At 52.5% G+C, this 26645-nt stretch overlaps 2 protein-coding genes across 2 annotated transcripts; both read left to right on the top strand.

The window, feature by feature from the left end:
- Positions 1–2221: 2221 nt before the first annotated feature.
- KRT78 (keratin 78) lies at positions 2222–10605 on the top strand. Its single transcript, XM_006182461.3, has 9 exons — positions 2222–2631; positions 3178–3392; positions 4432–4492; positions 4961–5056; positions 5895–6059; positions 6406–6531; positions 9231–9451; positions 9729–9763; positions 9845–10605. Exons 1-9 carry the CDS (start codon positions 2266–2268, stop codon positions 10171–10173), a joined length of 1614 nt encoding a protein of 537 aa, XP_006182523.2. The 5' UTR covers positions 2222–2265; the 3' UTR covers positions 10174–10605.
- A 4510-nt stretch (positions 10606–15115) lies between these two features.
- On the top strand, positions 15116–26209 carry KRT79 (keratin 79). Its single transcript, XM_006182463.3, has 9 exons — positions 15116–15691; positions 17581–17801; positions 18857–18917; positions 19032–19127; positions 23185–23349; positions 23548–23673; positions 24331–24551; positions 25247–25281; positions 25533–26209. The coding sequence occupies exons 1-9, from the start codon at positions 15215–15217 to the stop codon at positions 25736–25738; spliced, it is 1608 nt and encodes a 535-aa protein (XP_006182525.1). The 5' UTR covers positions 15116–15214; the 3' UTR covers positions 25739–26209.
- The last annotated feature ends 436 nt before the right edge of the window (positions 26210–26645 follow it).

Here is a 26645-nt window from a genome sequence, read left to right as displayed (position 1 = left end):
AGCTGTATTGGTGGCATTGAGCAAGTCACTGAAACCACAGAGTGCTGGGTCAAAGCAGGCTTAGAGCTCATCTGGTGCAATCTGAAATTACTCAAGGGAGCACAGACTTTGCACCCTGCCCTATGTCCTGTGGGTTCTCAGAGTTCTCAAGTGTGAAATGAAGGCATTGGACCAGAGGGCCTTGAAGCTCTCTGGCTCTAATATTCTATAATATTACAAATATGAGGAAGTTCCAGGGAGGTAGATTAGGCCCTGTTCCAAGTGTGACCTCTGCCTTCCAACCTCAGTACTGATGGGGGCAGTGGGATGGTGGAGTCCAGTCCATGGAGATCTTTCTCAAGAACATTTAAGGAAGGAAGGCATCTGGCCCTCCTTGCCTCTGCAAAGTTGTCCCCAGAGGGTAGAGTCTGGAGGTGGGTCCTCGATGGGGTTCAACCCGTTTCCCAGATTCTCTTTCTGGACTCCGAGGCTGCTCTGTGCTGCCTTCCCTCTCCATGGTGTAACTAAATCTCTGCTAGGATCCTTTCTTTCCTTTCTTCCTCACCTGGGCCTTCAGTCCCTTGATTGGCTTTTTTTTTTTTTTTAATTTCAATGTACTTCAGCAAAAAAATCAATTACTTAAGTAATTAATTAAATTTTTAAATTGGAGTGTAGTTGATCTACAATGTTAGTTTCAGGTGTACAGCAAAGTGATTCAATTATATATACACATACATATATTTATTTTCTTTTCAGATTCTTTTCCATTATATCTTACTATAAGAAATTGAAGATAGTTCTTCTACAATAGTTCTTTGTTGTTTATCTGTTTTATATATAGTCACGTGGGTCTGTTAATCCTCGATCACCTTTATTCTTCCCACAGAAGGCTTGGCCTTTTCTCCTTGAGGTCATCTGTCATTCAGTTTCATTCTGGGATGCTGCTGGATGAGGCTAGGGGAAGGAGGAAGGGGCTTCTAATCCTCTGGAGGGAGGGGAGATGCGCTCACCATTGCCTGGCCTGGGCGGTGGAGTATCTGTGGGACTGTTCACATTGCTAGGACTGACTTCCTCATAGCACATCTCTTGAGTGTTTATTATGACGAGTCTGTTTGTCCTGGCTTTGAGCTGAATTATCAAAAGTCCCAGTATCCCAGCTTCATAGTGTATCAGGCTCTAAGAAAGACGGGGGAGGGACAGGAAGAAATAGCCATCCCTCCACTGTAAGGAAAAATCTTAGAAATTTCTAAAAATCAGAGCTGCCAACCGTCCTTGCCAGCAGAGGGAGGGCATCAGTGGAGGCGGCTGGTGGGAGGCTTACTAAATACTACATGAACCTGGAGCTCCTCTAATTGGTAGACTCCCAGGGCAGAGACGGAATCTATCCTGTGGGGAACCTCAAAACTCCTGTTTCTGCTCCCAGTCCCCAGGGAGGAGTATGTTTTTAAATGTACATTTTATTTCGGAGCCTGGGAGCTTCTGATGGGTGAGCTGACAAATGCAGTGTTGGACCCAAGTGGATGGGCCTGGTGCTGTGTGTTTGTGGAAAGGGACACAGGCTGGGCTTAGAAATGCTCCATTCACCACGATTCTAGATGGAGATGCCTGCTCTGAGTGGGGTGGCGCCCCATGGATAATTGCTGGGTTGGGCAAGAGGAGGGACTTGGATACCCTGTTTTTCTGTTTCATTTCCAAATCCTGGAGTGTCTTTTAGCCAACGAGGACAATAACACCTCTGTTAACCTTCTGCAGTGCTGCAATGGCTCTTCCTTCTCCTCCTCTTGTACGTAGATCCTCTCTTGAGAAGCTTCACTCCTCTGTCCATCATCAGCAGGGCGCTCAAGTGCTCCAACTGAACCCTCTTCATCTTCTTCTCCCCTTGAATGTGCCTCCCTTCTTCTTCCCTATCTCCTCCTCCAGGAAGCCTTCCTTGAATGACCCTCCAAGACTTTGCTCAGGGCTGTCCCTCCCCATCCCCCAGCACTGAAGTCCCAGTCTCTGGCTGCTTCCTGGTCTTTGGGAAGTGCCCATCCCTCCCGTAGCCTGGGTGCTTTGAGGGCAGTGTCTGGGTCTCCTCCTTGGGCTCTGCACGTGCTGGGCACCTATTCTTTAGGCGTGTCAGAAGAGGTCAGCTGGAGCCAGTGACAGACACAGTCAGGTCAACAGCATCTTGCTCTCCAAGGCCCAGCCCAGGCACGGGAGGGGATAAAAGTCTTGTGCTGGGGCCTCGGGGCAGGAACTCACACACCTTGACTGTCTGCAGCTGTGAGACCATCAATCTCTGCCATGTCTCTCTCTCCCTGCCGGGTCCGGAGGGGCTTCAGTGCTCACTCAGCCTGTTCTGCTCGCTCAGGGGGCCGAGGCAGGGGTGGCTTCAGCAGTAGGAGCCTCAGTTCCTCTGGGGGCTGCCGAGGAGGCTCTCGTGGGAGGGCCTGGGGGTCAGGGGCAAGGCTAGGGGTACGGTTTAGGGAGGGGAGCGCTGGGCCAGGACTTTCTCTGTGCCCTCCCGGAGGCATCCAGGAAGTGACCATCAACCAGAATCTGCTGACTCCACTGAAGATTGAGATCGACCCCCAGTTCCAGGTGGTACGAACTCAGGAGACCCAGCAGATCAGAACCCTCAACAATCAGTTTGCTTCTTTCATTGACAAGGTGAGGGTCAACTCAGCTAAGCTTCTGTCTCTGCGCCTCCCTTGGAAGAGCTGTTCTCGATGGACTTGGGAATGGGGGAGTCTGATCTCCTACCACTTTTCTGATCACTTCTGCAGCAAGGAAGTCCCTCCTGTGGTCTAACTGGACTCCCTCTGGTTATGCCAAGGCCCTATTTAATTATTTTGAAATTCCTTTTTAAATTTATTTTTTATTTTTATTGATTTTTAATTGAAATAGAGTCAGTTTAGAATGTTGTGTCAATGTCTGGTGTGTAGCATAATGTTTCAATCATACCTGTAGCTACATATATTCGTTTTCATATTCTTTTTCATTGTAAGTTACTACAAGATATTGAATATAGTTCCCTGTGCTATTTGAAATTCCCTTTATACAAATGTTATTCTAATTCACTTAGTGTGGTTGCAAATATTTATTAAAGGCCTAAAAGGCTCCAGGCTGGCTGGAGGGTTGCTGAGGATTTGCTTCCCAGAGGCTGTGCCCAGGGAGCCCGGCGGGAACCTCAGGGCCCCTCTGTCTGTGCTGCAGGTGCGGTTCCTGGAGCAGCAGAACAAGGTCCTGGACACCAAGTGGCACTTGCTGCAGCAGCAGCGGGTGAGTGACAGCCCCCAGGGCCTGGAGTCTTTCTTCGAGGCCTATGTGGCCCAGCTCAGGAAGTGGCTGGAGCAGCTGCAGAGAGACCGAGAGGCTCTGGACGCCGAGCTGAAGTCCTGCCAGGACCAGGAGGAGGAGTATAAGGCCAAGTAGGCAAACCATCACGTCCCCGCGGGCCTGGGTGGGGTCCGGGAAGGCTTGGATCAGGCTGTCAGCCAGAGGGTCTCCCACTGCTTGGCTCCCAGAGACACAGGCCTGGCCTCCCCGCCAGCCCCTGTGCATCCCCTCTGAGTCTGGGCGCCCACCTGCTGCAGGTGAGACGCCCCGCAGGCCCTGGTGCCCGGCCAGAGAGCCTTGGTTCTAGCAGGCCCCAGCTGCGAGGACCACAACTCTGGTCAAGGCTGGGAGGAGCTTACTGAAACAATGCCTCTGTGGGTTTTTTCTTGAGAAATTCCTGTTGAGCAGGCTGTGGGCTACAGTGACTCAGATATTCTCTGGTCAGAGGTGGAAGGGAATCCACTTAGTGGGACCATCCCCTGGTCTGTGGCGTGATTCACAGCTGGGCTGTGGTTCTGGGCTCCCCTTCCAGGTCACCTGGTGGTATAGAGAGAGCCCTGGACCAACAGGAGGGTTGGGTTTGGCGACCGTGAGCACAGAATAGCTGTGTGGCCTTGGGCAGGGATTTCTACCTTTCCCAGCTTCAGTTTCCATATCTGTAGACCAGGAAAATGTCACCTGCCTTTCTTACCTCCCAGAGCCATTGGGAGGATGCGATGTGAGGTGGAGCAGGCCCTCGGAAGAGCCCAGGATTGGGGCTGGGACACCTGGGTTTTAGATCTGCTTGGGCCACCTCGTTATCTATGACTTGGGCACATCATGTGATCTCTCTGATACAATCCAAAATACCTGCTTCAGATGATGATTGTGAGTGGGAAGTGAGAAGTGTTTGAATACGCCTTATAAATGTGACGTAGGGTGGCCTTATGTCATTAAGGGGACGTGGGCTGAAAGAGTAAGGGACATAAGACATGATAAAACTTCCAGATGGAAAAGAAGCAGGCTGGTCGTGTGTCCTGCCTTAGAGCATCTAAAGGCAGACTGGCATTTTCAGGGAGGTCATGCTTGGAGGAGGGGCACGGGCTCCGATCTCGGGACCTCAGGCAGGACTCTTCTATGCTTACTTGGCAGATATGAACGGGAGGCTCACAAGCACGCCACGGTGGAGAATGACTTTGTGGTCCTCAAAAAGGTGAGGGTGGGGTCAGCTACTCTGCCTGAATCCTGAGCATCCACAGTTCATGGAGCCGGTTCTGGGCTGGGAGGGCTGTGGGTGGGAATCCTCATGCACAACATGCTATTACACTGCCTTCAGGGACCCCCTGGGGAAATGGGACATCTGTGTAGACACAGAGACCCCAGGACAAGATCTGATTGAGGGGTTGTGTGACAAGCTCTGGATGTCATTGCGGTAGAGGGTGGGGAGGTAGTGGAAGAAGTAGAACTGGTTGGGATGAATCAGGGAAGGCTTCCTGAAGGTGGTGTGGGCCAGTGTCAGGCTAAAAAGGGGGCAGGGCAGGTCAGGGCTGGAGGAGGAAGAAATAGGTCTTCAGAGATGAGTGTGGGGGTGGATGTTGGGCGGTGTGTAAACTGAACTCCTGAACCAGAATAGGACCCTGAAAGAAGTAGGGGTATATGATTTCTGTCTTCTTGTCCCCAGGATGTGGACGAGGTTTTCCTGAGCAAGATGGAGTTGGAGGGCAAGCTGAAGGCTTTGAGCGAGTACATCTGCTTCTTGAGGCGTCTATATGAAGAAGTGAGCATTCTTCAAGGGCAGAAGTGATGGTCTGCCAAGAACTGGAGGGAGCGAGGGACAGGAACAGGGTGGGCAGGCTCCCGGTGGCTACAGTGGGAGTGGCCAAGAGGTGAAGCCTGGTTAATGTGACTTAGATCCCGGTCATTCAGTCATTTGACAAAGAATTACTGAGAATTTACCATGTGAATTGCTAGGTATTGGGATGTAGCAGCTAATAACCAGACAAAATTGTGAAGCTTGCTTTCTACTGGGAGACAGACAATAAAAAATAGACTTAGTGAATAAGTAAATTACATAGTATGTTAGAAGGTGACAAATGCAATGGAAAAGAGGAAAATTAGAACAGAAAATGAGGATTGGAAATGTAAGGGGTAGGGCAGGTGGCAATTTCAAATAGGGTGGTCAGGGTGGTCTTATTTAGAAGATAAAATTTGAACAAAGATCTGAAGGAGGTGAGAAAGCCACACAGCAGGGAAATGGAGATTCCAGGTAAAGGGAGCCAGGAGCCTGCTGGTGTCTTTGAGAAAATGTAAGGAGGCCACTGTGGCTGGAGCAGTGGGAGTGAGAGGGAGGGGAGTGTGATCAGAGAGTGATGGGGACCAGGTGACTTTGGGCCCTGCAGGACATATTCCTTTATTGTCCGGGAGTCATTGGACAGTTCCTACTTTCAGATAAGGACACAGCCCTGCAGAGGGCAGGGCATGCTCAGTGCCACCCTGCGTGAGTGAGGGCTGCCCCCAGAGGAGGGGGCAGGATGTCAGGCACTCTGCCCACCTGCCTGGGGGAAAGGGGAAAGGAAGCGGTGGGGTGGCGGACACTGAGTCAGTCTTTCTGGCAGGAGCTAAGCCAGCTCCAGACCCAGGCTGGTGACCTGTCCGTGGTGCTGTCCATGGACAACAGTCGCTGCCTAGACTTCAGAGACATCATCGCCGAGGTCCGAGCCCGGTATGAGGAGATTGCCCAGACCAGCAAAGCCGAGGCCGAGATGCTGTACCAGACCAAGGTGCCAGGGCTATGGGCAAGCACCGTGCTGGGGAAGGCTGGGTCTCCCTCCCGCCCGCAGGGTGGTCATCCACCTCAGCCCCACTGGGCTGTTCTGATAACCTCCCTGCAGCTCCAGGGCTGGGTGGGCACTATGCTTCCCTTCTCCTGGAGGGAGGCAATGCAGGGAAACCACGGGCGACAAGCCCGGACTTCCTCAAGCATATCCCACCATGTTCTGGTCTCAGCATTTAACCCACAGCCCAAATGTGAGGAGGCTGAGAACTGGGGCCATGGTGTTTCTTATTGTCTTGGGGTCAAAGGTGAGGGTCCTCCCCAGTGATGGTATCACCTCTGTCCCCCCTCAGTACCAGGAGCTTCAGGCGTCTGCCCAGCTTCACGGGGACAACATGAAGGAAATCAAAGCCCAGATCACTCAGCTACAGCAGACGATTCAGAAGCTGCAGAGTCAGATTGAGAACCTCAAGAAGCAGGTGAGGGTCCCAGAGCCCCCAAGGCCTCCGTCTCACTGCTTCATGCCAGGGTCACTGCTGGGTTTGTGTGAAACCTTGATAACTGGCTGGAACTTTGGCTAATTTGGTGGGGAGAGAACTTCAAGCCCCACTTAAGAGGAGTCCAGCCCTCCTCCTGTGGACTCCAGCTGCACTGGCTCCGCACAGCCAGCCCCGGCCCCAGCCCTCATGCCGCATTCTGTGTACATGTGTCCTGGTGTGCTTCTTGCTTTCGGCAACTTGGGGAACAGTGTTAATTTCTCTCTTTTTTCATCTCTTCTTTTGACACTTACTCCTTAAGCCCAGCAGGGATTCTAAGGCTGTGTGCTGAAATTCCTGGTCCCCTGCTGGGGAGGGTGAGAGCCAGGACCTCAGGGAGCAGGAGACACGGGCAGTACGGTGGGGCACCGAGGCCCCCTTGGGTCGGGGTGGAGGTGATGCTGTGGTGCCTGCGTGGGAGGAGCAGGGAGAGGTGGAGGAAGAGGACGGCAAGGCAGCGAGGTGGTTTCCAGCTCCTCCTGGAGAACCTACTTTAGATGTGAAGATTATGATTTTTAAGTTTTCAAGTGCCTTTATGCTTACTTTCCCAAAAGCCAAAGAATCGTTTTTTTGGGATCAACAGAGGGTCGAGAGCTGAGACCACAGAGTCAGGTGGTTTCCTCAAGCACTTCGGCCTGACCCCCAAGCCACTCCCAAGCAGGGCCCCCCAGGGAAAGTTCTCGGAGCACAGAGAACTTTCATTCAAAGGCCAGACTCCGTCCCTGTCCAACCTGACCTGCTCTTCTTTGGAGTATGAGGCAGCACCTGAGATGAAGGTGACCAGGTCCTATTACTCAATTTGCTGCCACAGTGTTTTGCTCATAAATTTAGATTTTTTCCTTCGGAATTTTCTGGGGTGTCTGATAAGATGCAGATTCCTGGGTTTCCCGGCAGAAAGAGGGAATCTGTCTCTAAGTGTGGAGCCCAGAAACCTGTTCTCTCAACCAAGTTCATCCCGGTGATGGTGAAGAGTGTGGAGTCTCAGAGCCCAGCGGCCAGTACCTAGGAGAGTCGCTATGTCCCCACGACTGGGAACCACAGTCCCCCCACATAGCAGGGTGCCTTTCCTGGGAGAATCCCTCTTGGGGACCCAGCCCCGACCTACTCCTCCTTTTCGTGCTCAAGCCTGTTGAACTGGGGCTACGGTAAGAACGGTGGACTGGACGTCAGCTGCTCTGGGTTAAGGTCCCAGCTCTGTCACTTACCTCCTTTCTTAGTCACAGTTTCTTCATCTGTGGAATGGAGACCGTGTTCCCATTCATAGGGTGCTGGCATGGGAAGTGAGTAATGAGAGCTTATTTTTAAAAATTTTTATTTAAAAAATTTTAATTGAAATTTATACATATGTATGGCTGAATCACTACGCCGTACACCAGAAACTGACGCAACATTGTAAACCGACTACACCTCAGTGTGAGCCTTTAGGGGACGCCTTCTCTCCTGAACCCAACATGAGGCTGAATCAGCTCAGCGGCGGATTAGACAGGGATGTTGTCCTTCCTCTGGGAGTTTTCTATCAGATTGGAGACGTGCGCAGAGGATGGATTTTTCAAATCTAAAACTGAGGTCCACGGTTTGATAGACTCTGACAACAGCAGGACAAAGTATGTGATGAGGGGCTGTTCAACATCAAGGACCTCGTGGCCCTCGAGAGGAGACTTGTAGCTAATGACCCATACAGGACAGGAGGAGCTTCAAGAACCCTGGGAGAGAGAAGGTGCCTCAGGGAAGGTGCTGAGGTTGGGGATGGAAAGAAACAGGGACGATCACGGGAGGAAGTGGCAAAGGAGGTGGCCTCGTTTCCTGTGACTACTGTCACGAAGTACCATAAACCCGGCGGCTTGAAACGACAGAAATTATTCTCTCAGTTCTGGAGGCTAGAAGTCTGAACTCAGGTATAGGTGGGCCATGCTCGCTCTGAGGGAACTGGGGGGCTTTCTTCCGCGTATGGTCACTGTGTCACTCCAATCTCTGCCTCCATCTTTTTTTTTTTTAATTGAAGTATAGTCAGTTTACAATGTTATGTCAGTTTCCGGTGCTCAGCATAATGTTTCAGTCATACATATACAAACATATATTCTTTTTCATTTTTATTTTTCATTATAGGGTACTACAAGGTATTGAATATAGTTCCCTGTGCTATACTGTATCAACTTGCTGTTTATCGATTTTGTACATGGTAGCTAGTATCTGCAAATCTCCAGCTCCCAATTTATCCCTTCCCACCCCGTCTGCCTCCATCTTCATACAGCATCGTCTCTGTGTCTGTCTCTGCGTCCTCTCATTGTTTTCTGGGACACCAGTCACTGGATTGAGGGCTCACTGTGAATGCAGGATGGTATCAGCTTGAGAGCTGTAACCAATTACGTCTGCAAAGACCCTCTTTCCAAATAAGATCAGGCGCTGAAGTTCTAGATGAACATGACAATTTTGGGGACACTATTCAACCCACTCCAGGCGTTTAGGAAGCAGGAGAGGCAGTATCTTCCCTCAGACCTAGAGGAGCTAGAGGTGGCCAGGAATAATTCTGAGCTCATGAGATTATGGTTCATCTCAGCCTTGGAGTTAGATCCACAGTAGGTGCTTTGGGAGGCTGCGCGGGCTTACAGCCGCTTTCAGCCTCGCTGCTACACCCCATCCAGAACGCCAACCTGGAGGCCACCGTCGCTGATGCTGAGCAGCTTGGGGAGCTGGCCGTCAAGGATGCTCAGGCCAAGGTGGCCGAGATGGAGGCTGCTCTGAGAACCGCCAAGCAGGACATGGCGCGGCTGCTGCGCGAGTACCAGGAGCTGATGAGCTCGAAGCTGGCCCTGGACATCGAGATCGCCACCTACCGCAAGCTGCTGGAGGGCGAGGAGAGCCGGTGAGGGCCGGTCAGAGGGCCCCCGGGGATGTCACCGAGGTGGGGGAGGAGGATGCAAGGTCAACAAGCACTCTCCTTGCTGCAGGGGATGCTGAAAGATTTCCCGATGCTCGGAGCCCCTGAGGGGCACCTATTTTGTTCGGAGGGATTTTAAATTGGGGACTGGGGGTTTTATCTGCTCCGAGGGTAGTGAACTGCTCTAGAGGCTTAAAACAACTGGGGACACATTCCCTGCAGCCCTTCTTAGTGTTTCTTCCTCTCGTTCTTTTTCTCCCAGGATGTCTGGGGAGTGCACCAGTCAGGTCATTATCTGTGAGTATCGGGGAACTTCAGGAGAGGGGTCCCCACAAGGAGTCGAGGACTCTGCTATGACTTTGGTGTCTTTCTTGGCAGCCATTGGAGGAGGCAGCACTGCTGTGTCTGGAGGAGCAGGTGGTGGCCTGGCGGGCACTTGTGGACTCGGAGGTGGGAAAGGCAGCTTTGGGTCCAGCTGCTCCAGTGTCGTGACCGGAGGCTCTAGCATCGTGACTGGAGGCTCCAGCATTGTGACTGGAGGCTCCAGCATCATGACTGGAGGCTCCAATGTTATCCTGGACTCTGGGCAGGGCCCTGTTTTTGGCTCCTGCTCTGTGTCTGGCTCTGGCTCCGGCTCCGGCTCCACCTGCCACACCATCCTGAAGAAGACGGTTGAGTCAAGTCTGAAGACATCCATCACCTACTGAGTGGCTCAGAGGTCCCTTGCTCCCCCTGGCCTCCCCCATCCTCATCAGCCCCATCCCTGCAGGGCTGGCTCTGTGTCCACTGCCCATAGCCCGAGCCAGCCCACAGGGGACTCTGCAGAAGTCAGCCGGATTCCACCTGCCTGCTGTTCCAGCCTTGCTCTGCATACTGATTTGATAGCGCCCGGTCCTCCAGTCAGCCAGCCTCGTCCTCTCCTCTCTCCACAGCCTTCCACTGGGCTGGGAAAGCTCCTGGTTCGGTTGGTCAGACTGCATCCCCATCCCAAGGGAGAGGCCTGAGGCCCACTGACCAGAGCCTGGGGGCTGGAACCGAGGGGTACTGCCCTCATCCTCTTGACCTGCCTCTGAGCCTCCATTTATGTATTTCTGTCCATTTATTTCCTGTGAAATAAAAGCAGCATCCAGTTATCCCTGCACTGGGTCTTCCTTTCTCCTTGCCACCCCTCCTTCCCCTCCTGTAAATTTTACTGAGTGCAAACCATACCCCAGACACTGTGCCAGGACTGGGTCTACTCTGACAAACAAGACCAAACCCATCGTGCCCTCCTCCTGGGTTCGGTGCCTCGGTCACCCTTTCTGTTTCTTGTGTCTCCGGCGTAACCTCTTCCATGCATGAGAGCCAGCTCTTCCTTTCTGAAGCTCTTGGTTTCCAGGGCCAGAGGCTGGCCTCCTGCAGCTAATTCAGTCACCCTGGGTTGGGAGATGGGGATTTGTGGAGAGGTCCTTTTGTGCTCTGACCCTTCTTCCGATGATGCTCTGGCTCCAGCTCTACCCAGGGTGGTAAGCCTCCATCTCTCACTTCTGAGCTTTAAACTGGCCTTCTGCCAGGCAGGTTAATTATTCAGCACTGACGTTAAGCCGTAGCCTTAAATATGTGTTCAAAGGGCATTTAGAGGACAGGCTGAAGGGCAGAGACGAAGGTTCCCCATGACAACGTGCAGCTTCTCTGCCACTGCTTCTAGCAATTCAGCTCTGCCCAGGCTTGCATGGCTCACCCAGCAAAGCAAAAGCTGTGCAGCTGCCCAGCTCACTCTCCTCAGGAGGCCATCTGTGGAATATCTATGGCTGTTTGGGTACCTCCTGTGGGCATCTCACTCCTCACCCCAGTCAGCTCATCAAGGGATCCCCTTTGCCTTCCTCTATACTCCCTGGGATGCCCTCCAACTCCTCCAACCCCACCGAACTTCTAGTATCTCTCGTAGCTTCCTCCTGGTTAACTGCCCACAGCATGCTCTATTCTTGACCCAGGACAGCCTCCTCCATCCACTCTTCCTTCTTCCCAAGTCTGCACCAGAATTTCCTCTCCCTGGAAAACTTCCCCAATTCCCCGTGTCAGAAGGTACCAGAGCCTCCCTGTCCCTGGAACAGCCTGGCTGCACCTGTTGCTATCCCTGGCTCTGCTTCTGTCCAGTTCTGGTCTCGAACTCAACTTCCCTATTAGCCTGGGACCTCTGGGCAGGTTATTCTCCTGCATCCAGGATGGGGCTCAGCAGCTCAGCTTGTGCCCGGGGGCTCTGATGGGGACTTGGGATCGGAACTATGTCCCATCCCCCTGCCCCTTCGCTCTCATCCTATCACTGGTCCCGTCTGAACATGACCGTGGAAACTCCTCCTCCTTCTCTCTTCTGCAGGAAGCTCTACTGAAAGCCAGGACTGTGGGCTGGGTCACCTTCTCCCCCTCCCTCGCAGCAGCCCATCGGCTCCTGCACTGCTCCGTCCCTCTTCCCCTCTCCACCGGGTCCACCCCCAGCACCAGGACCTGAGCTGCAGGAGGTCACGCCATTGCCCCCTGCTTTAGGGGGAGGCCAGCCCTTTTCTCAGACCCATGGGTCTCTCCATCAAAAGTATCCAAGGAGAAGCTTTTCAGCCTTTGCCTTCTATGAGGGAGACATAAGTGGGTCAGCACACGGCCCTGGAGTAGACTTCCTGGGCTTGAATTCCAGCTCTGCCATTTGCTGGTGGTGTGACTCTGACCGAGTACTTGACCTCTCCATGCTTCAGTTCTCTTGTCTGTGAAAAGATACTAATAATGATAACACCCACCTCACAGGGCCATGTGGGGGTGAGACCATTCAGGGTCCTGGAAGGAAACCAGTTCACCCAAGACAGTTCAGCTAGATGGACTTCAATGAAAGGACCCCTTACAGAGGTGTGGGTGTGTCTAAGGGACGGAACACAGGCCAGGGGCGGCCAGCAGTGGGAAGCCATGGCCACCCCAGAACCCGGGGCGGCCAACCTCCGTTTTATCCAGGGCTGAGGGGTTTTCCAGGGTGTGAGACTTTCAGGGCTAAAGTGGGACAGTCCTGGGAAAATCAGGACGAGGTAGTGGCTCTGTGTAGAGCTGAAGAGACAGAGGAAGAGTGGTGACTGACTAGGTGATAGAGGCGTGGGGACTGGAAGAAGCTGTAATCATGGAGGAAGGCTGCCACCCCTCGAGTAGGGAGGGCATAGAGGAGAAATGCCCCCCTCCAGATCTCCTGCTAGTGTCTCCCCCTTGGCCAAACTCACCCCATCTCTCCAGAAGCCAAAGAGCCAGGGAGCAGCCCACAGGGGTCAAGGAGGTCGGTGAATGGGTCTGGGGTGGGAAAGAGGCAAAAGGAGCATCCTTAGTGTGGAGACTGGTTGCAATATTTGCATGGAAAGCATCTGCCGTATAGTAAGTGCTTAATAAACGCCGACTCTAACAGTCATTCCTATTGGGTGAGAAAGCCCTGCACTGGGTGGTTCCTCAAGCGCATTGGCTGTTTTCTTCACCGCTGCATCTTTTCTGTCTTGGGCTCAGCACCCAGCCTGATCCGTACTGGGTGCTTGGTTGATGCCATCAGCCATCTCACCCCATCCCTTCTATAGCAGCAGCAACGCTCTATCCTCTCTGTCCTTGTGTCCTGTGCAGGGAGGGACCCTGGGCAGAGGAACGTCTGTCCAGAGATGGAGCCCTTGGTCCAGGCAGCAGCAGGGGAGGGAAGCGTGACTGCTTGGCTATAGAAAGGTATGAGTTTGGGTGGCCGGTATGAAGGTGGATTAGAGAGTCGGGCCCGAGAAGGCACAGTGGCTCCTGCGCTGTCTGGGCTCGGTGGGACAGAGGCTGTCTCTAAGCAGTAAACGTGAGAGCCGGTCCTGGGCTGCCTGCGCGGCTATCACCAGCTCCTGGCTCAAAGCCTGGCACAGAGCACCAGGTAAATACAGGAGGGTATCAGTCTCTGGGGAGGAGTGGAGTGTGTGTTTGCAGCCGACTCAACTCCCACCAAGCTGGCTATGCCTGACTCAGATGGCTGACATCACCCCCTTCCCCAGGGGGACCCCACTCACCACTGTCTCTCCCGTCGCATGCCATGTGGGGAGAGATAAGGGAGGCTGAGAAAGTGATTACAGCCTCAGGGACCGGAGACAAAAGTCAGTGGGAAGTGATGGCTCAGTCCTGGGATCTTGGGCCAGTGTTTTTTGAAAGGGCTTCTCTGGATGGCCTTGCTTGTAGGCAGAGGCGAGGAGGCCCAGAGAGGCTGAGTGTTGCCCTTGGACACACAGCTCAGTGGGAATTCATCTCCCAGCCCGGCTCCCCCAATGTCTGGTGTCCTAACTCCAAGCAGGGAGGAAAATCCCTATGGGCATTAAGGGACTAGTTCTGTTGAGTGCCCTCAACTCCATCATGTAAAGGGAGGCGGGGTTCAACTTCTTCAGGCAACTGGGAGCCACTTACGTCCTCCCAGGGGCCCTAGGAGAGGGTCCCACAGGCTCCTCTGGGCCTGGAGCGGGCGTGCTCTCTGCCGGCCTTCCTTGGGCGGTGGGGATGGCCCCATGTCCTCTCCTTTGGGATCCTGGGGAGACAGTCGATGTGAGTCCCAGTTCTAGCCTGGCAGCTGTGTGAGGACCACAGAGAGCGCTGTTTCTGCTCCTTCCCTCAGGCACGTGTCTCCGCTCTGGGCCCATCTGCTTGCTGAAAGCTGAGGACAGTGAGGAGGGACAACTGCTAAAGTCACCTCCTCAACACGACCTTGTTCTAACACTTGACTAGCATTGACCCTCGGGCTCCGTGGGCTGAGAAGATGGAAATGTTTTGGGGCCTCTCTGGGCTTCTGTTGAACACATGCTTCTTGGATCTGTTCGTACGTCCAGCCAGGATGGGGTGTGTCCTCCGCCCACTTCCAGCTCCCTCCAGAGTGGCTGGGCCCTTCTAGGGTGGCCCTGCCATGGGGCAGAGGGTTGGGGTCTCAGGCGATGGTCGAGGCCCTCCTCCCTGTCTCTCTTCAGGGCCCCAAAAAGTGTGTTTTGCCTCCTCCTCTCCTGGCTTTGGGGCACTGCCTGGGCACCCAGGCCCTTCTACCCGCTTATTAAGTGCCCAGGTCCCAAGGTTGGGCAGGGACCCTCTTTCTATCCTGGTATCCACTTTGCCCAGCACAGGATCTCCGCCGAGCAGTCTGCCAGCGTATGACAAAAGAACAGACTACCCCCACCTTACGCTGTCACCTGTGCCCCCCGCACCCTGGACCTGTCAGGAGGCAACGAGGCTGTGGGCTGGGGAGGTAGGACGGGAGCAGGTCTGGGCACTCTCACCACCATCCATTGCCCAACACTTCCTCCCTTACCACCTGCACAGCCCCGGGCCCTGGGGCCTTGGCTTACGACCGGGGCCGTGAACAAACCCCACAGAACAGAGCCCCATTGATGGCGGCCACCAGGGCTGGATGGGAGGAGAGTAACCAGCCACTGGGCGGTGGGGGTGGCTGTAGGAGACTGTGTCATCCTGTTCCAAGTCAGGAGTGCCCCAGGGGGGAGCAGAAGGTGACATCCCTCCCATCAGTCTCGGCTTAGCCGCAGTGCCGGAGCACAGGTGATAACCGGGAGCAGCCGGCCCTCCCCCGGCCCGCAGGGCCCCTCCCTCTCTTCCTGGGGTGATGGGGCAGGAGTGTCTGCAGAGCCCAGGAGCCAGCCCAGCTGGGAAAAGATAAAAAGCCCATCAGTGGCCCAGCAGCTCACTGCAAGCCCTCCCAGCTCTGCTGGTCTGCGTTCCTGCCCCTCTGCAACCATGAAGTCCTCCGTGTCTCGGCGGATGTTCTCCACCAACGGGGGCTTCAGCTCCAGCTCTGCCAGTGGTGGGGGCAGGTCCCAGGCCCACACGAGCTTTAGCTCAGTGACGGTGTCCCAGAGCAGTGGCAGCAGTGAGGGGGCCCGCTGTGGCCCCAGAACGGGTGGCTTTGGCAGCCGGAGCCTCCATAACTTGGGGGGCAGCAAGAGCATCTCTGTCAGTGTGGCTGGAGGGGCCTCGTCAGGGCGGGGCCCGGGAGGCTTTGGCCTTGGTGGTGGGGCCTATATGGGCCTGGGAGCTGGGAGGCAGACATTCAGGCCTGCCTGTCCTCCGGGTGGCATCCAGCAGGTCACTGTCAACCAGAGCCTGCTGACCCCCCTCAACGTGGAGATAGACCCGGAGATCCAGCGGGTGCGCACCCAGGAGCGGGAGCAGATCAAAGTGCTGAACAACAAGTTTGCTTCCTTCATCGACAAGGTGGGCTGAGGTGGAAGGAGGCGGGGGGGGGCTGTGGAGGAGGAGCCGGGCCCCCAAGAGAGGATGGGCCGGGTGGACGCTGTTGCGGCACATGTGCCCTCGGAATGACTTTTGGAACAATTCTGGCCTGAGCCTGGGATGCCTGGATGTGGATGGCTGGACAGTCTTTACTGTAGTTGATGGTGAATTTCTGATCCACTCATGAGGCCTGTTGGCTCCGCCCTGCTTGACCGGGTTGCAGCCTTTCCTTCGGTCATCATTAGTGCGGTTACACAGCAGCTTTACTGCACAATTAAATCAAGCAGATTGTCCTCATTGCTTCTCTGGGTTGGGTGGCCCTTACTGCCTCTTGTCATTTTACAGCTGGGGAAACAGGCTTGAGTGTCAAGTCCCCAGGGAGCCCCATCTGCTCCCGGTTCTCTCAGTCTTGGAGGAGGTCTAAGGACAAAGATGTGATCAGGACGCAGTGGTGGTGGGGGGGCGGTCCTAGGGAAATCTCCTTTTTGCTTCTTTGATTCCTCTTCACTGTTCCAGCCATGAAGCTCCGTTTGGGGTGGACAATTAGGATGGCGGTCACCGGGTCACTCTGACCCCGGGGTAGGGAGTTCGATCTATTCTGTATTGGGCGTGTCCTGATTCTTTCTCTGGCCTCCAGGCCAACTGGGCCAGCTCTTGTACTAGTCTCTGGCATTTCCAGGTCCATTTTGCTGCAATGTCTACCTCCACCCCAAGCTCCCAGGCAGCGGGGACCATGATGAGGAAAATCCCGGTGGATGACTATACATTGATTCAATGGGTTTCCAGAGGGCATTCATGTCCCCATTCTCATGTGACACCCACAGTGTCCCAGGGGAAATTAGACTAGGTGATAGTGTGTCCATTTTTGAGAAGAGAAAATTGAGGTCTGGAGGGGGCAAGTGATTTGTCCAGAATCATACAGGTACTTAGAAGCAGAGGTGAGTCTGGGACTCAAGTTTGTGGCTCTAAGACGTCTTGTCACTGCTCCTGGCTGGTGCACCTGCTGCATGGTGCCCCGGGGCCATGTGACTGTGATCCTGGGGTGCTGTGGAGGTGGGATCTGGAGAAACTGGATGGCAAAGGGTGAAGCAAATTGTTCCACCCACCTCCTTACCTTCTCCCTAGTGACTTTTGGTTCTTCTGTGAGACTGTCCCAGAGGTCACACAAGCAAAGCCCTCTTTCAGCCTCTCAAAATCAGGGCCTGGGAGCTGGGGGCCTGACAGGTTGTCCATGTCTTGTGTCTTGGAACCCTGGCTGGGCAGAGAACCCACTGGGGTCTGTTAAACTTACACCATGAGCATCCTTCTGAGTCTACAGAGATAGGGCTGCACATTCATATTTTAAAAATAAAAAAATGTCAGATTTACAGAAACGTTGCAATAATAATACAACATATTCCTGTATATCGTTCCTCCCAGGTTCACCAGTTTTTAGCGTTTTGCCACATTTGCTTTCTTTTTCTCTGTATGTATATTTGCCTGTATATATGTGTATTTATATTCACATATATTTTATATGCACCTGCATTTTTAAAAATTGATTTTGGTGCAGAATTAAGGTTCAGAAACATTGATCTCATTCAGTTTACCCAGGACACATGAGAGTGGGAGACCCAGAGAGGTGACTGGACTGTCACTAACTAGTACATGACAGGGCTGGGGCTTTTATATTTATTAACTCTTGAGTCCTTGTCATCGGATTGGACTGTCTTTCCCGGCAACGATGGCTCTCTCAGAAACTCCTCCCTACAGCAGGGGGGCTGCGCTGCCCCGTGATGTTCTGGTAGGGAATGGATGCTAATGGTGGGCCCGCTCCTTGGTCTCTCCTGGGGCTGGGATGGCGCTGGCCCACCCTTCTTGCTCTGGCTCAGGTGCGGTTCCTGGAGCAGCAGAACAAGGTGCTGGAGACCAAGTGGGCGCTGCTGCAGGAGCAGGGCCAGAACTCAGGTGTCATCAGGAACAATCTGGAGCCCCTCTTTGAGAATTACATCAGAAACCTGCAGAGGAACCTGGACAGCCTCCTGAGTGAGCGGGGGAGGCTGGACTCAGAGCTGAGGAATGTGCGGGATGTCGTCGAGGACTTCAAGAACAAGTGAGGAGGGCTGGACGGTGTGGGGCCATGTGGAGATGTGGAGGGGGCAGCGCAGGAAATCTCCCGAGAGGGGGCCCCCATTCCCACATCCTGGGACCCACCTGGGGGCGTGCCCAGATACAGCTGCCTCCTTTTGGGGCTCAGGCCCTGGCCCATTGCTTCCTGGAAGATTGTCGCACTGTGTATTTTTTTGTAATTTACAAAACTATCGTAAGGTAGGGAGAACTGTGTAATGAACCTCTATGTTCTCATTACCTAGCTTTAATAATCATCAGCTCACAGCCATCTATACCCTTACTCATTTGTTTCATCTGTACCCTTACTCACTTTTCTTCCCTTATTGTCTTGAAGCAAATCTCAGCCATTTTGTCATTTCATTCACAAATATCTTAGTGGATATATTCACATTGTTCATCTGCGTAACTTAATAACACAGAAACACAATGTCATAAGAACACCTAAATCTTTTAAAACAATAATCCTCAATATCATCAACTATCCAATCAACAACTGAATTTCTAATTGTTCCATGGTGCCATAAGTTTTAAAAATATGGTTTTCTTGAATCAAGATGCAAATAAGTTTCACATATTATGACTGGTTGATACATGTATTTATATGTTTAAGGTCGAAACTTTCATAACTTTTCCAGTTGCTTGACACTGGCAAATACCAACCTTACAGTCTACGCAAAAGCAGCTGGAGAGAAGTTAATTATTTTCAATGACATCCTGTTATCGAAAGTGAATGCAAAGGTTAACCATGGTTGACACATCTTCACCTGTTCCTGCAAAGCCTCCCAAGGGCTCTGAGCCGAAGGGATGGCTGCTCTCAATTGCCATATTATTGCACAAATTCTGTGCCCATTTCCTCAGAGTGGGTGGGAGACATATTTAAAGACTGTACCCGCAGTTTCTTCATTGGTTGGCTGCATTGCAGAACTGCTCCCCAAAGGTGTTCTTGGCCTGTGTGAAACCAATCAGGGATTTCATTAAAGCCAAGTGGGTTCAGCGTCTTAAAAGGCAGAACTGGGCTGAGTCTTCCCTGTGTAACAGGTATGAGGATGAAATCAACAAGCGCACTGGTGCGGAGAATGAGTTTGTAGTGCTCAAGAAGGTGAGCAGGGTGCAGGGGGTGGGGCAGGTGGTTTGGCTGTGAGGGTGCTGGGCTGACTCAGACAGAGGCAAGAGCCCTGGGGGCTGAGCCAACTGCCCCCTCCCTCACCCCCAGGATGTGGATGCCGCATACATGGGCCGAATGGATCTGCACGGCAGAGTGGGCCTCCTGACTGAGGAGATTGACTTCCTGAGTCACCTCTATGAGATGGTGAGATAGCCAATGCACAGGGACACTTACATTTACAGACAGCGTTGGGGATCCCGTCTGGAAGTCTGATCTGAATTCACCAGTGCAACTTACTTGATAGAAGAGAGCGCCTGCACTTTTAACCAATGCTAGCTTCCATGTATTACGTGCTTTTAATGGCCAGGCACCGGGCTAAGCTTTTGACATAATCCTCTCAACCACTCCGTAATACAGATACTCTTATTGCCTCTATTTCATAGTCAGGGCCCCTGAGGCTTCAAGTAACTTGCCCACAGTCACCGAGCTAGTAAGAGGCAGCACTGGAATTAAAGCCTGATCCTTGGGCTTCAAGGTCTGACTCTTGCTACCGTGATACACTCTTCCCTTTCTTGCCCAGTTTGCAATGGAGTGAGGGATGAAGGAACAGAGATGGGCAGAGAGTGGGGACTGAGATTCCAGGTTGAATAGGAGGTGAGGAGTGGGTAGTGGGTACATCATGGACTCCAAGAGGGGTCCCAGGAAACAAGGGGGCTTTGAAGACTAGGGCGAGGAGTTGAACTTGACGTGACTTGATCATAGAATTCATAGACTCTTAAACTTGGTAGGGACCTCAAGGCCAACCTTCCACTCAGTGTAAGAGCCCTTTCTCTAACATCCAAGACAGGGGGGCGTGTAGCCTCGACTTGAATACTTCTGGTGAGAGGGAGCTCACTATTTTTCAGTGCAGGCACTTCCATTGTTGAACAACTTTATTGCAAAACTGACTTCTTCCCGTGACTTCTTCTCTTGTTGGCCCTGATTCTGCCGTCTGGGCTGCACATATCCAACTGTCTTCCAAGTAACATGTGTCCTTCGTACGACAACAATTTAGAGGTTAGGATGATTAGGGAACTGACATCTGTGGCATGTGAGGAAGTTGAGGAAGTAGGGTTCCTAGTGCAGAATTCAGAAGGCAGAGAGATGGGGAGGAAGGGTACAGATACAGGCTTCTGTTCATGCAGACTAGTATTGTACTAGTTTATGTGCTATTTTTAGAAGCCATTTCGCAATGTTTGGCCCTTAAAAGTCCTCTGGATTTTTTCTCATGAATGCTTTCAAGTGCCTCCACTGTCTTCCAGCTTCCTATGTTTGGGCAGCTGAATTTTTGAAACTGAATACAAGAGTTAATGATTTCCCTTTTTCCTATGAAATATTATTATGGCTTCATCCCATCATTTTAGGTCATTGTGGGTGCTTTGCTTGTTTTTTTTGGGGGGGCATAATTAGGTATGCTTGTTTGTTTGTTTATTTATTTAATGGAGGGACTGGGGATTGAACCCAGGACCCTGTGCATGCCAAGCATGCACTCTACCACTGAGCTATACCCTACCCCGTGTGGATGCTTTGAAACTTAATTGTCTATCCATAGATTGGAGATGCCCAATTGGATAAGTGGGTGTATTAGTGGTGCTCAAACTTTGAGATATCCGCAGAACTGGTAAGCTTTCCGTTTAGTTATTTGATAACATTTCAGGGTAAAACACTGATAAACACATGAAGGCATACAGAGCCAAGAAAAGGGCCTTAGTCCAAGAACTAGATTTTTTTCTTTAAACAGAGGTTCTGGGAATTGAACCCAGGATCTCATGCATGCTAAACATGTGCTCTACTGCTGAGCTATACCCACTGCCCCAAGAACTAGATCTTCACTGGTACCTTCCCACCAGGCTGATCTCATCCCCCCCCGGTAGATAATTTGGGTTTCAAGTGGCTCAGCTATTTTAAAATCCAGTGAACTGTGGCATCACCTGGCCCACATTTTCTCTCTTATTTTTAAGAATGCCAGAAAAAAAGCAATTTCAAAAAGAGGGAATAAAAAGGACTTCCCCAAAAAAGACTTGGTCAGATAACATCTGTGACATCCTTTAGTAGTTGGATAACACAGCCACAGAAGAAAATCTATTTGGTTTGACTTTTCCTTAAGGAAGTCTGGCTGGCCCCATGCCTCTCACACACGTTTTAGAGTTCATTCTAGTGGTTCATAGGAGATTGATATCAAGTTTAACTTGGGTATCTTTGTCCCCTTGTCCTAGACAGAAGACGCTCATCCACTCTTGGTGATGTCTGGTAGACAGTATTTGCCTCTTTGTCTTAGAAATTCTGAGTTAGTTTTGCTCAGGATCATGCTCTGGCACAGGACTATAGAGGGACCCTGAGCTGGGGAGATGAGGGGTGACGCTGCAAGATGATGCTTGGCAGTGCAGGGCTGTGACAAAATGGTTTTATCTGTGGCACCTGCCTCTGGACCGACCTGCAGAGAAGTCTAGGCAAATAATGCATTTTATTGAGCACCCGCCATGGGACGTGTACGAATCTGAACCTCAGATCAACTGCGTGAGGAAGGTATTATCCTGGCCATTTTATGGAAAAGAAGGCTGAGGCCTCGTGTGGCTCATTCCCTTGGTCCTTCAGCCGGTGAATGTCACCCTGGGGACTTGAACTTAGCTTTGCCTGCTTTCAGAGCTCGTGTCTTTTCACTAAACCACAGATGTTTTAGTGATTGGGTTTCTACCATCACTGCTGTCCTCCCAACTCATTCCGCCTTTTTAGAGACAACTTAATTTGAGAATTTAACTCTATGTCAGTAGGCTATCAGTTTTGGCTTTGGTAGTTCTTTTTTTAAATTTTATTTTTTATTGGAGTATTGTTGATTTACAATACTATGTTAGTTTCAAGTGTGCAGCAAAGTGATTTAGTACACATATATATGTGTATGCCTCTGTACTCTTTTTTTCCAATTCTTTTCCATTATAGTTTATTACAAGAGGTAATTCTTTCTCTCTTTATTTCTATCTCCACTTGAGTCCTTTTCAGCTTAAGTTCTGGTGTCAGTCTCCCTAGATTTGAGACTGGGCTCCCTGCTTAATAGTTTGTGATTTTGGGTGAGTTACTCTCTGTGCCGTTGGGAAAGGGCAGGTAAGAGTTGGTCCTGCCAAGTGCCCAGCCCAGTGCCTGACCACAGGAAACAGCCCTACGTGAGGGTTGTTGCTGCTACTATTCTATCTGTATCTGCTGTAATCCCGCTGGCAGCAGTGAGCAAAGCTGTGGACAAGACCGCAACGTGCTGGAAGGTGTTGACTTAGGAGGAAGATTCTCTTCCCTTTGGGAGCCACTGAGGAGCACTGAGTGAATGAGGGGTTCGACTGGAGCTGGGGTTTAGGGCTGTTAGTCTGCAGCCCAGGGCAGGAAGGACCACGGGAGAGAGATGGAGGCAGAGCCCAACTGGGAAGCAATGCATTCGTGACCGAGTGATGGAGTTGGTCTCAAAGCCAGTCTCAAAGCCAGAACACTTAAACCCAACCTGCTGTTCATGGCATCTTTAAACACCTGTTTAGGTGTGAAAGCTGATGTTCCCAGAAACACAGGGAGTGTCTGAGAACATGACCATGGTCTATAAACACCAATGTCTTGTAGAAGAATTCACTTGGGCTTTGGCTCAGCTGGCTGGTCCCAGTCTGGGCCCCGCTCAGTCAGACTGGATGACCTTGAATCTGGTGATGTGTCACTACTCCAAGCCTCGTTCCTCACCTACCTACGTCAGGACCACTGTAAATGGTGGTGCAGGTTGTTAATGGCTGAGTGGAGAGTGGGGTTTGAATCAGACCCATGCTAGGCTCTCCAGGACCTCCCAGCTGCCTCCTCCCAGCTGCCTCCGCCCAGAGGAGAGTTGTTTCCCAATTTGCACAGAAGCATTCCGTGGGCTGGCTGCAGCCCTGCAAACCTCACAGGGTGTTCTCAGGATTAAAGAGTTGGTAAAAGTGCTGGTTCAGGGCCCAGCGCCAGCTTGAGTGCACCTTCCTTTTCCCCTTCTTTAATGTCTCACAAATCCACACAAAGAAAGATGTCTATCACCCTGGGAGTCCCTTTTCCAGGAGAGACTTAAAGCTTTCCTGGGAGTTGTAGTTTCCTTTGAGGGTGGAAACTGGGAAGACACGGGCCTCCTGATGCCACCTGGGGCTCTGGTCCTTCATCCTTGGGCTGCCTCCTGGGAGCCCTGGGGCAGGGGCGCTGGTGACAGCAGCGACTTCTGTTTCTGCAGGAGCTGAGCCAAGTGCAGACTCACGTGTCTGACACCAATGTCGTCCTCTCCATGGACAATAACCGCAGCCTGGACCTGGACAGCATCATCGCCGAGGTCAAGGCCCAGTACGAGCTGATCGCCCAGAAGAGCAGGGCTGAGGCCGAGGCCTGGTACCAGATCAAGGTGGCTGGCTCCGGGATGTGGGCGGGGACCGGACAGAGACCTTCCCCCGTTGTGAGAGGCCTGGGCCTCTGGGCTCCTTGGAGGCCTGGGGCCAGACACACCCAGCCTCCAGTTGTGAGGGTTGGGCCCAGGGGCCAGTGTTTACCCACGTGGGCCTATAACTATTTGATAGCTCACTACCACTTCTTTGGCCTCCAGTACGAGGAGTTGCAGGTGACAGCTGGGAAACACGGGGATAACCTGCGGGACACCAAGAATGAGATCTCTGAGCTCACCCGCACTGTCCAGAGGCTGCAGGGGGAGGTGGATGCAGCCAAGAAGCAGGTGAGCCTCTGGAAGTGGGCCTGAGAGTCAGGTCTGGGTGTTGGCAGAGGTGAGAGGCCTTCTCATTGTCATGTTGAGGGTGAGACCTGTTCTTCTCATAGACAGGGCACACTCAAATGCTGGGCCATCAAGATCAACATGCTCCTTTTACAGGGGGGAAACTGAGGCCCAGAGAGGGGAGGGGACTTGCCCAAGATCACACAGCATATTAGTGGTGAAGCAGGTGGGGCAACCTCCCCAGGGAGATTGAGCCCGTCTCTAAGAGGTCAGAGCAGGAGGCTGAGGGTTCAGGAGTCCAGGTCACAGTTGCTGACTCCATCCAAGGCATAACTAAAAAGCCTGGGCTCCTCCCGAAATCAGAGTAAAGCATTTGGTTAATGGCAAATTTATATTATTTATTTTATCTTTTTGAGGCAGTGGTTTGAGCTACAGGAGGGACTAAGATTAGACTTCAGTAAGGACTTTCCCAACGGTGCTACGTGATCTTGTTTGTGTAATAACATTTCTTCTCTCAGATGAATGTTTCTCTTTTCCTTCTTTCCCAGTTTGTTGGGGTGGGGGAAGTGGAAGGGGGTATGGTGATGCCTGGCTTAAGGGTAGAGAGATGAAGGTAATGGCCCTGGAGAGTGTTCCCCAAATCTCTCATCCCCTGAGCAGTGCCAGCAGCTGCAGACTGCCATTGTGGAAGCGGAGCGGTGTGGGGACCTGGCATTAAAGGATGCTCAGAAAAAGCTTGGGGACCTGGACACAGCCCTGCACCAGGCCAAGGAGGACCTGGCCCGGCTACTGCGCGACTACCAGGCTCTCATGAACATCAAGCTGGCTCTGGACGTGGAGATCGCCACTTACCGCAAGCTGCTGGAGAGCGAGGAGAGCCGGTGGGTGCCCCTCCTGCCCGGATTCAGAGGGCTCTCCTGCCCTGTGGGAGATCCCGTGTAGTCTGCTCTGGTGCTGGTACAAGGGGACAAGGGAGGAACCGGGGAGCTGGGCTTCTAATTCGTCACCTGTGGGAGACTTTCCCACTTGTGTTCGCTGCCTCTGCTATGTGGCCCCTGGGCTGGCATGACCATCAGTAATCCTGCTGGTGTCTGGCAGGCCTATAGGAGCAAGACTCTCTCTTCCAACATCAGACTCCACCATCAGTGGAAGCTTTGAAAAAAATTCATCATCTCTGTCTTTGGGAAGGCGCGAGATGTAAAGGATGTCACCTTAGCCAGAAAACGGCCAGCTCTGTTTTGGCATAAGTTTTGTTTCCCATTCCACCTGAGCAAGGATGAACCCTATGGTCCATGTGTGGAGGAAAGGGGCAGGGGGATGGGGCTGCACGACCTGCTGCGGCTCTGTTTTCTCTGCTGCACTGGCTTTAGGACCTGGTGAAAGGGCCCCTTGGCCCAGGGTGGCCACATGCACAAACTTCGCGTGTCTCCTGGTCTTGTCATGCGGGCTCTGGCTCCCGAGAGTCTCAAGGCCCACCGAATTGATCTACTGTAAAGGCAGAGGGAGGGGGAGGGAGGGTTTTTACTTGGGCTTCTGGGACCACTGACCCTTCTCCTGGCCTTTCTCTTTCCCCCAGGATGTCTGGAGAATGTCCCAGTGCCGTTAGCATCTGTGAGTATTTTGTTGCCTCAGGCCCAGCCCCAGTTATGCTCAGTCCACCCAATCTGTCCTTGGCCAGAGCACACGTTCCTCCCACTTGAGTCCTGGGGACAGGTTCAGAGGGTCCCAGAGAATGAGCTCCCTGCCCCCATTTTTCCAAGGCTCCCCTGTCTGATTTTGTTCTCATCCCTCACCGATTTCTGGAAGCCCCCGCCCTCTCCCAGCATGGCTGCCCCGCCTCACCCAGATCCTTTCCCTTCCAGCGGTGACGGGCAACTCCACCACTGTGTGCGGAGGCGGCGCAGCTGGCTTTGGGGGTGGCATCTCCCTGGGTGGGAGTCGGGGAGCCAGTAAGGCTGGATTCAGCACCAATGTGGGCTATAGCACTGCCAAGGGAGGGCCCGCCCCTGGGGGCACCTCCATCCTGCAGAAGACCACCACGGTCAAGACGTCCAGCCGGAGGTATTAGCTGCTGTCTTGCAAGCCAAGGCCCCTTTAGTCCCCACTCCCTTACCCGACCTCTGCTGTCCTCCTCACCTACCTCTTTAGGAGCAGGAATAGCCCTGGGACCACAGATTCAGAGTATTTGCATATAATCTGCATTTTGGGGAGGTCTCAAATCTACCCAGCTTCTCTGGTTATACAATAGGATGGGAGTGGAGGTTAAGGCCACCAGCTTGAGTGATGTGTTTGGGTGATTTGGGGGTGATTTTCTGACCACTGAGAGGAAGTTGGATTTCCCAGCTTCCCGCACCTCTTCTACTCATCTACTCTGGGCTCAGATCAGGCTGAGGGAGGAGGGAGAGAAGTCACGAGTGGTACCCAGAGGCACTTCAACCTCCCCAGTCTCCTACCAGACCCACCCAATTCCTGAATCTACCTACACCCACCTCCCCTGTCTGTACCTGTGATGTGTCTCAATAAATGGCAACTGCAGCTAGCTGTCGGTGTCTCCAGTCTGTCCTGCCCAGGGAACTGAAAACTGTCCTTGTTTAGCTCCCCAATGGTTGAGGCAGCAGCAACCATGCACTCATTATGCCTCAGTCATGCTGAAAGCACACTAGATGGAGACCATCACCATTCTAGGCCTTGGCTGTTCTCTCCCCTTTGCAGAGTTCAAAGGAGAAGGCTGGAGGGAATATGTAAATTGCTCATGGTAGGACCCAGCAACTGAGCAGCTGCCTGTGAGTCAGCCCGTCCCCTGATGTTATTGAGCCCTCTGTTAATTCTGTGGGCGGGCAGGATGAGTGTTCAGTGGAGAGATCTTGTGCTTCAGAACTAGATAGACCTTGGTTTAAATCCCAGCTCTACCACTTACTAGCTTTGTGAACTTGGGCCAATTACTTAACCTCTTTGAGCCCCAGTTTCTTCCTTTG

This window comes from Camelus ferus, chromosome 12 (genome assembly GCF_009834535.1).
Source record: "Camelus ferus isolate YT-003-E chromosome 12, BCGSAC_Cfer_1.0, whole genome shotgun sequence".
In the NCBI taxonomy this organism is placed as follows: domain Eukaryota; kingdom Metazoa; phylum Chordata; class Mammalia; order Artiodactyla; family Camelidae; genus Camelus; species Camelus ferus.
The sequence above is the reverse complement of the archived record's forward strand: the minus strand, read 5'-3'. Positions and strand labels throughout refer to the sequence as shown.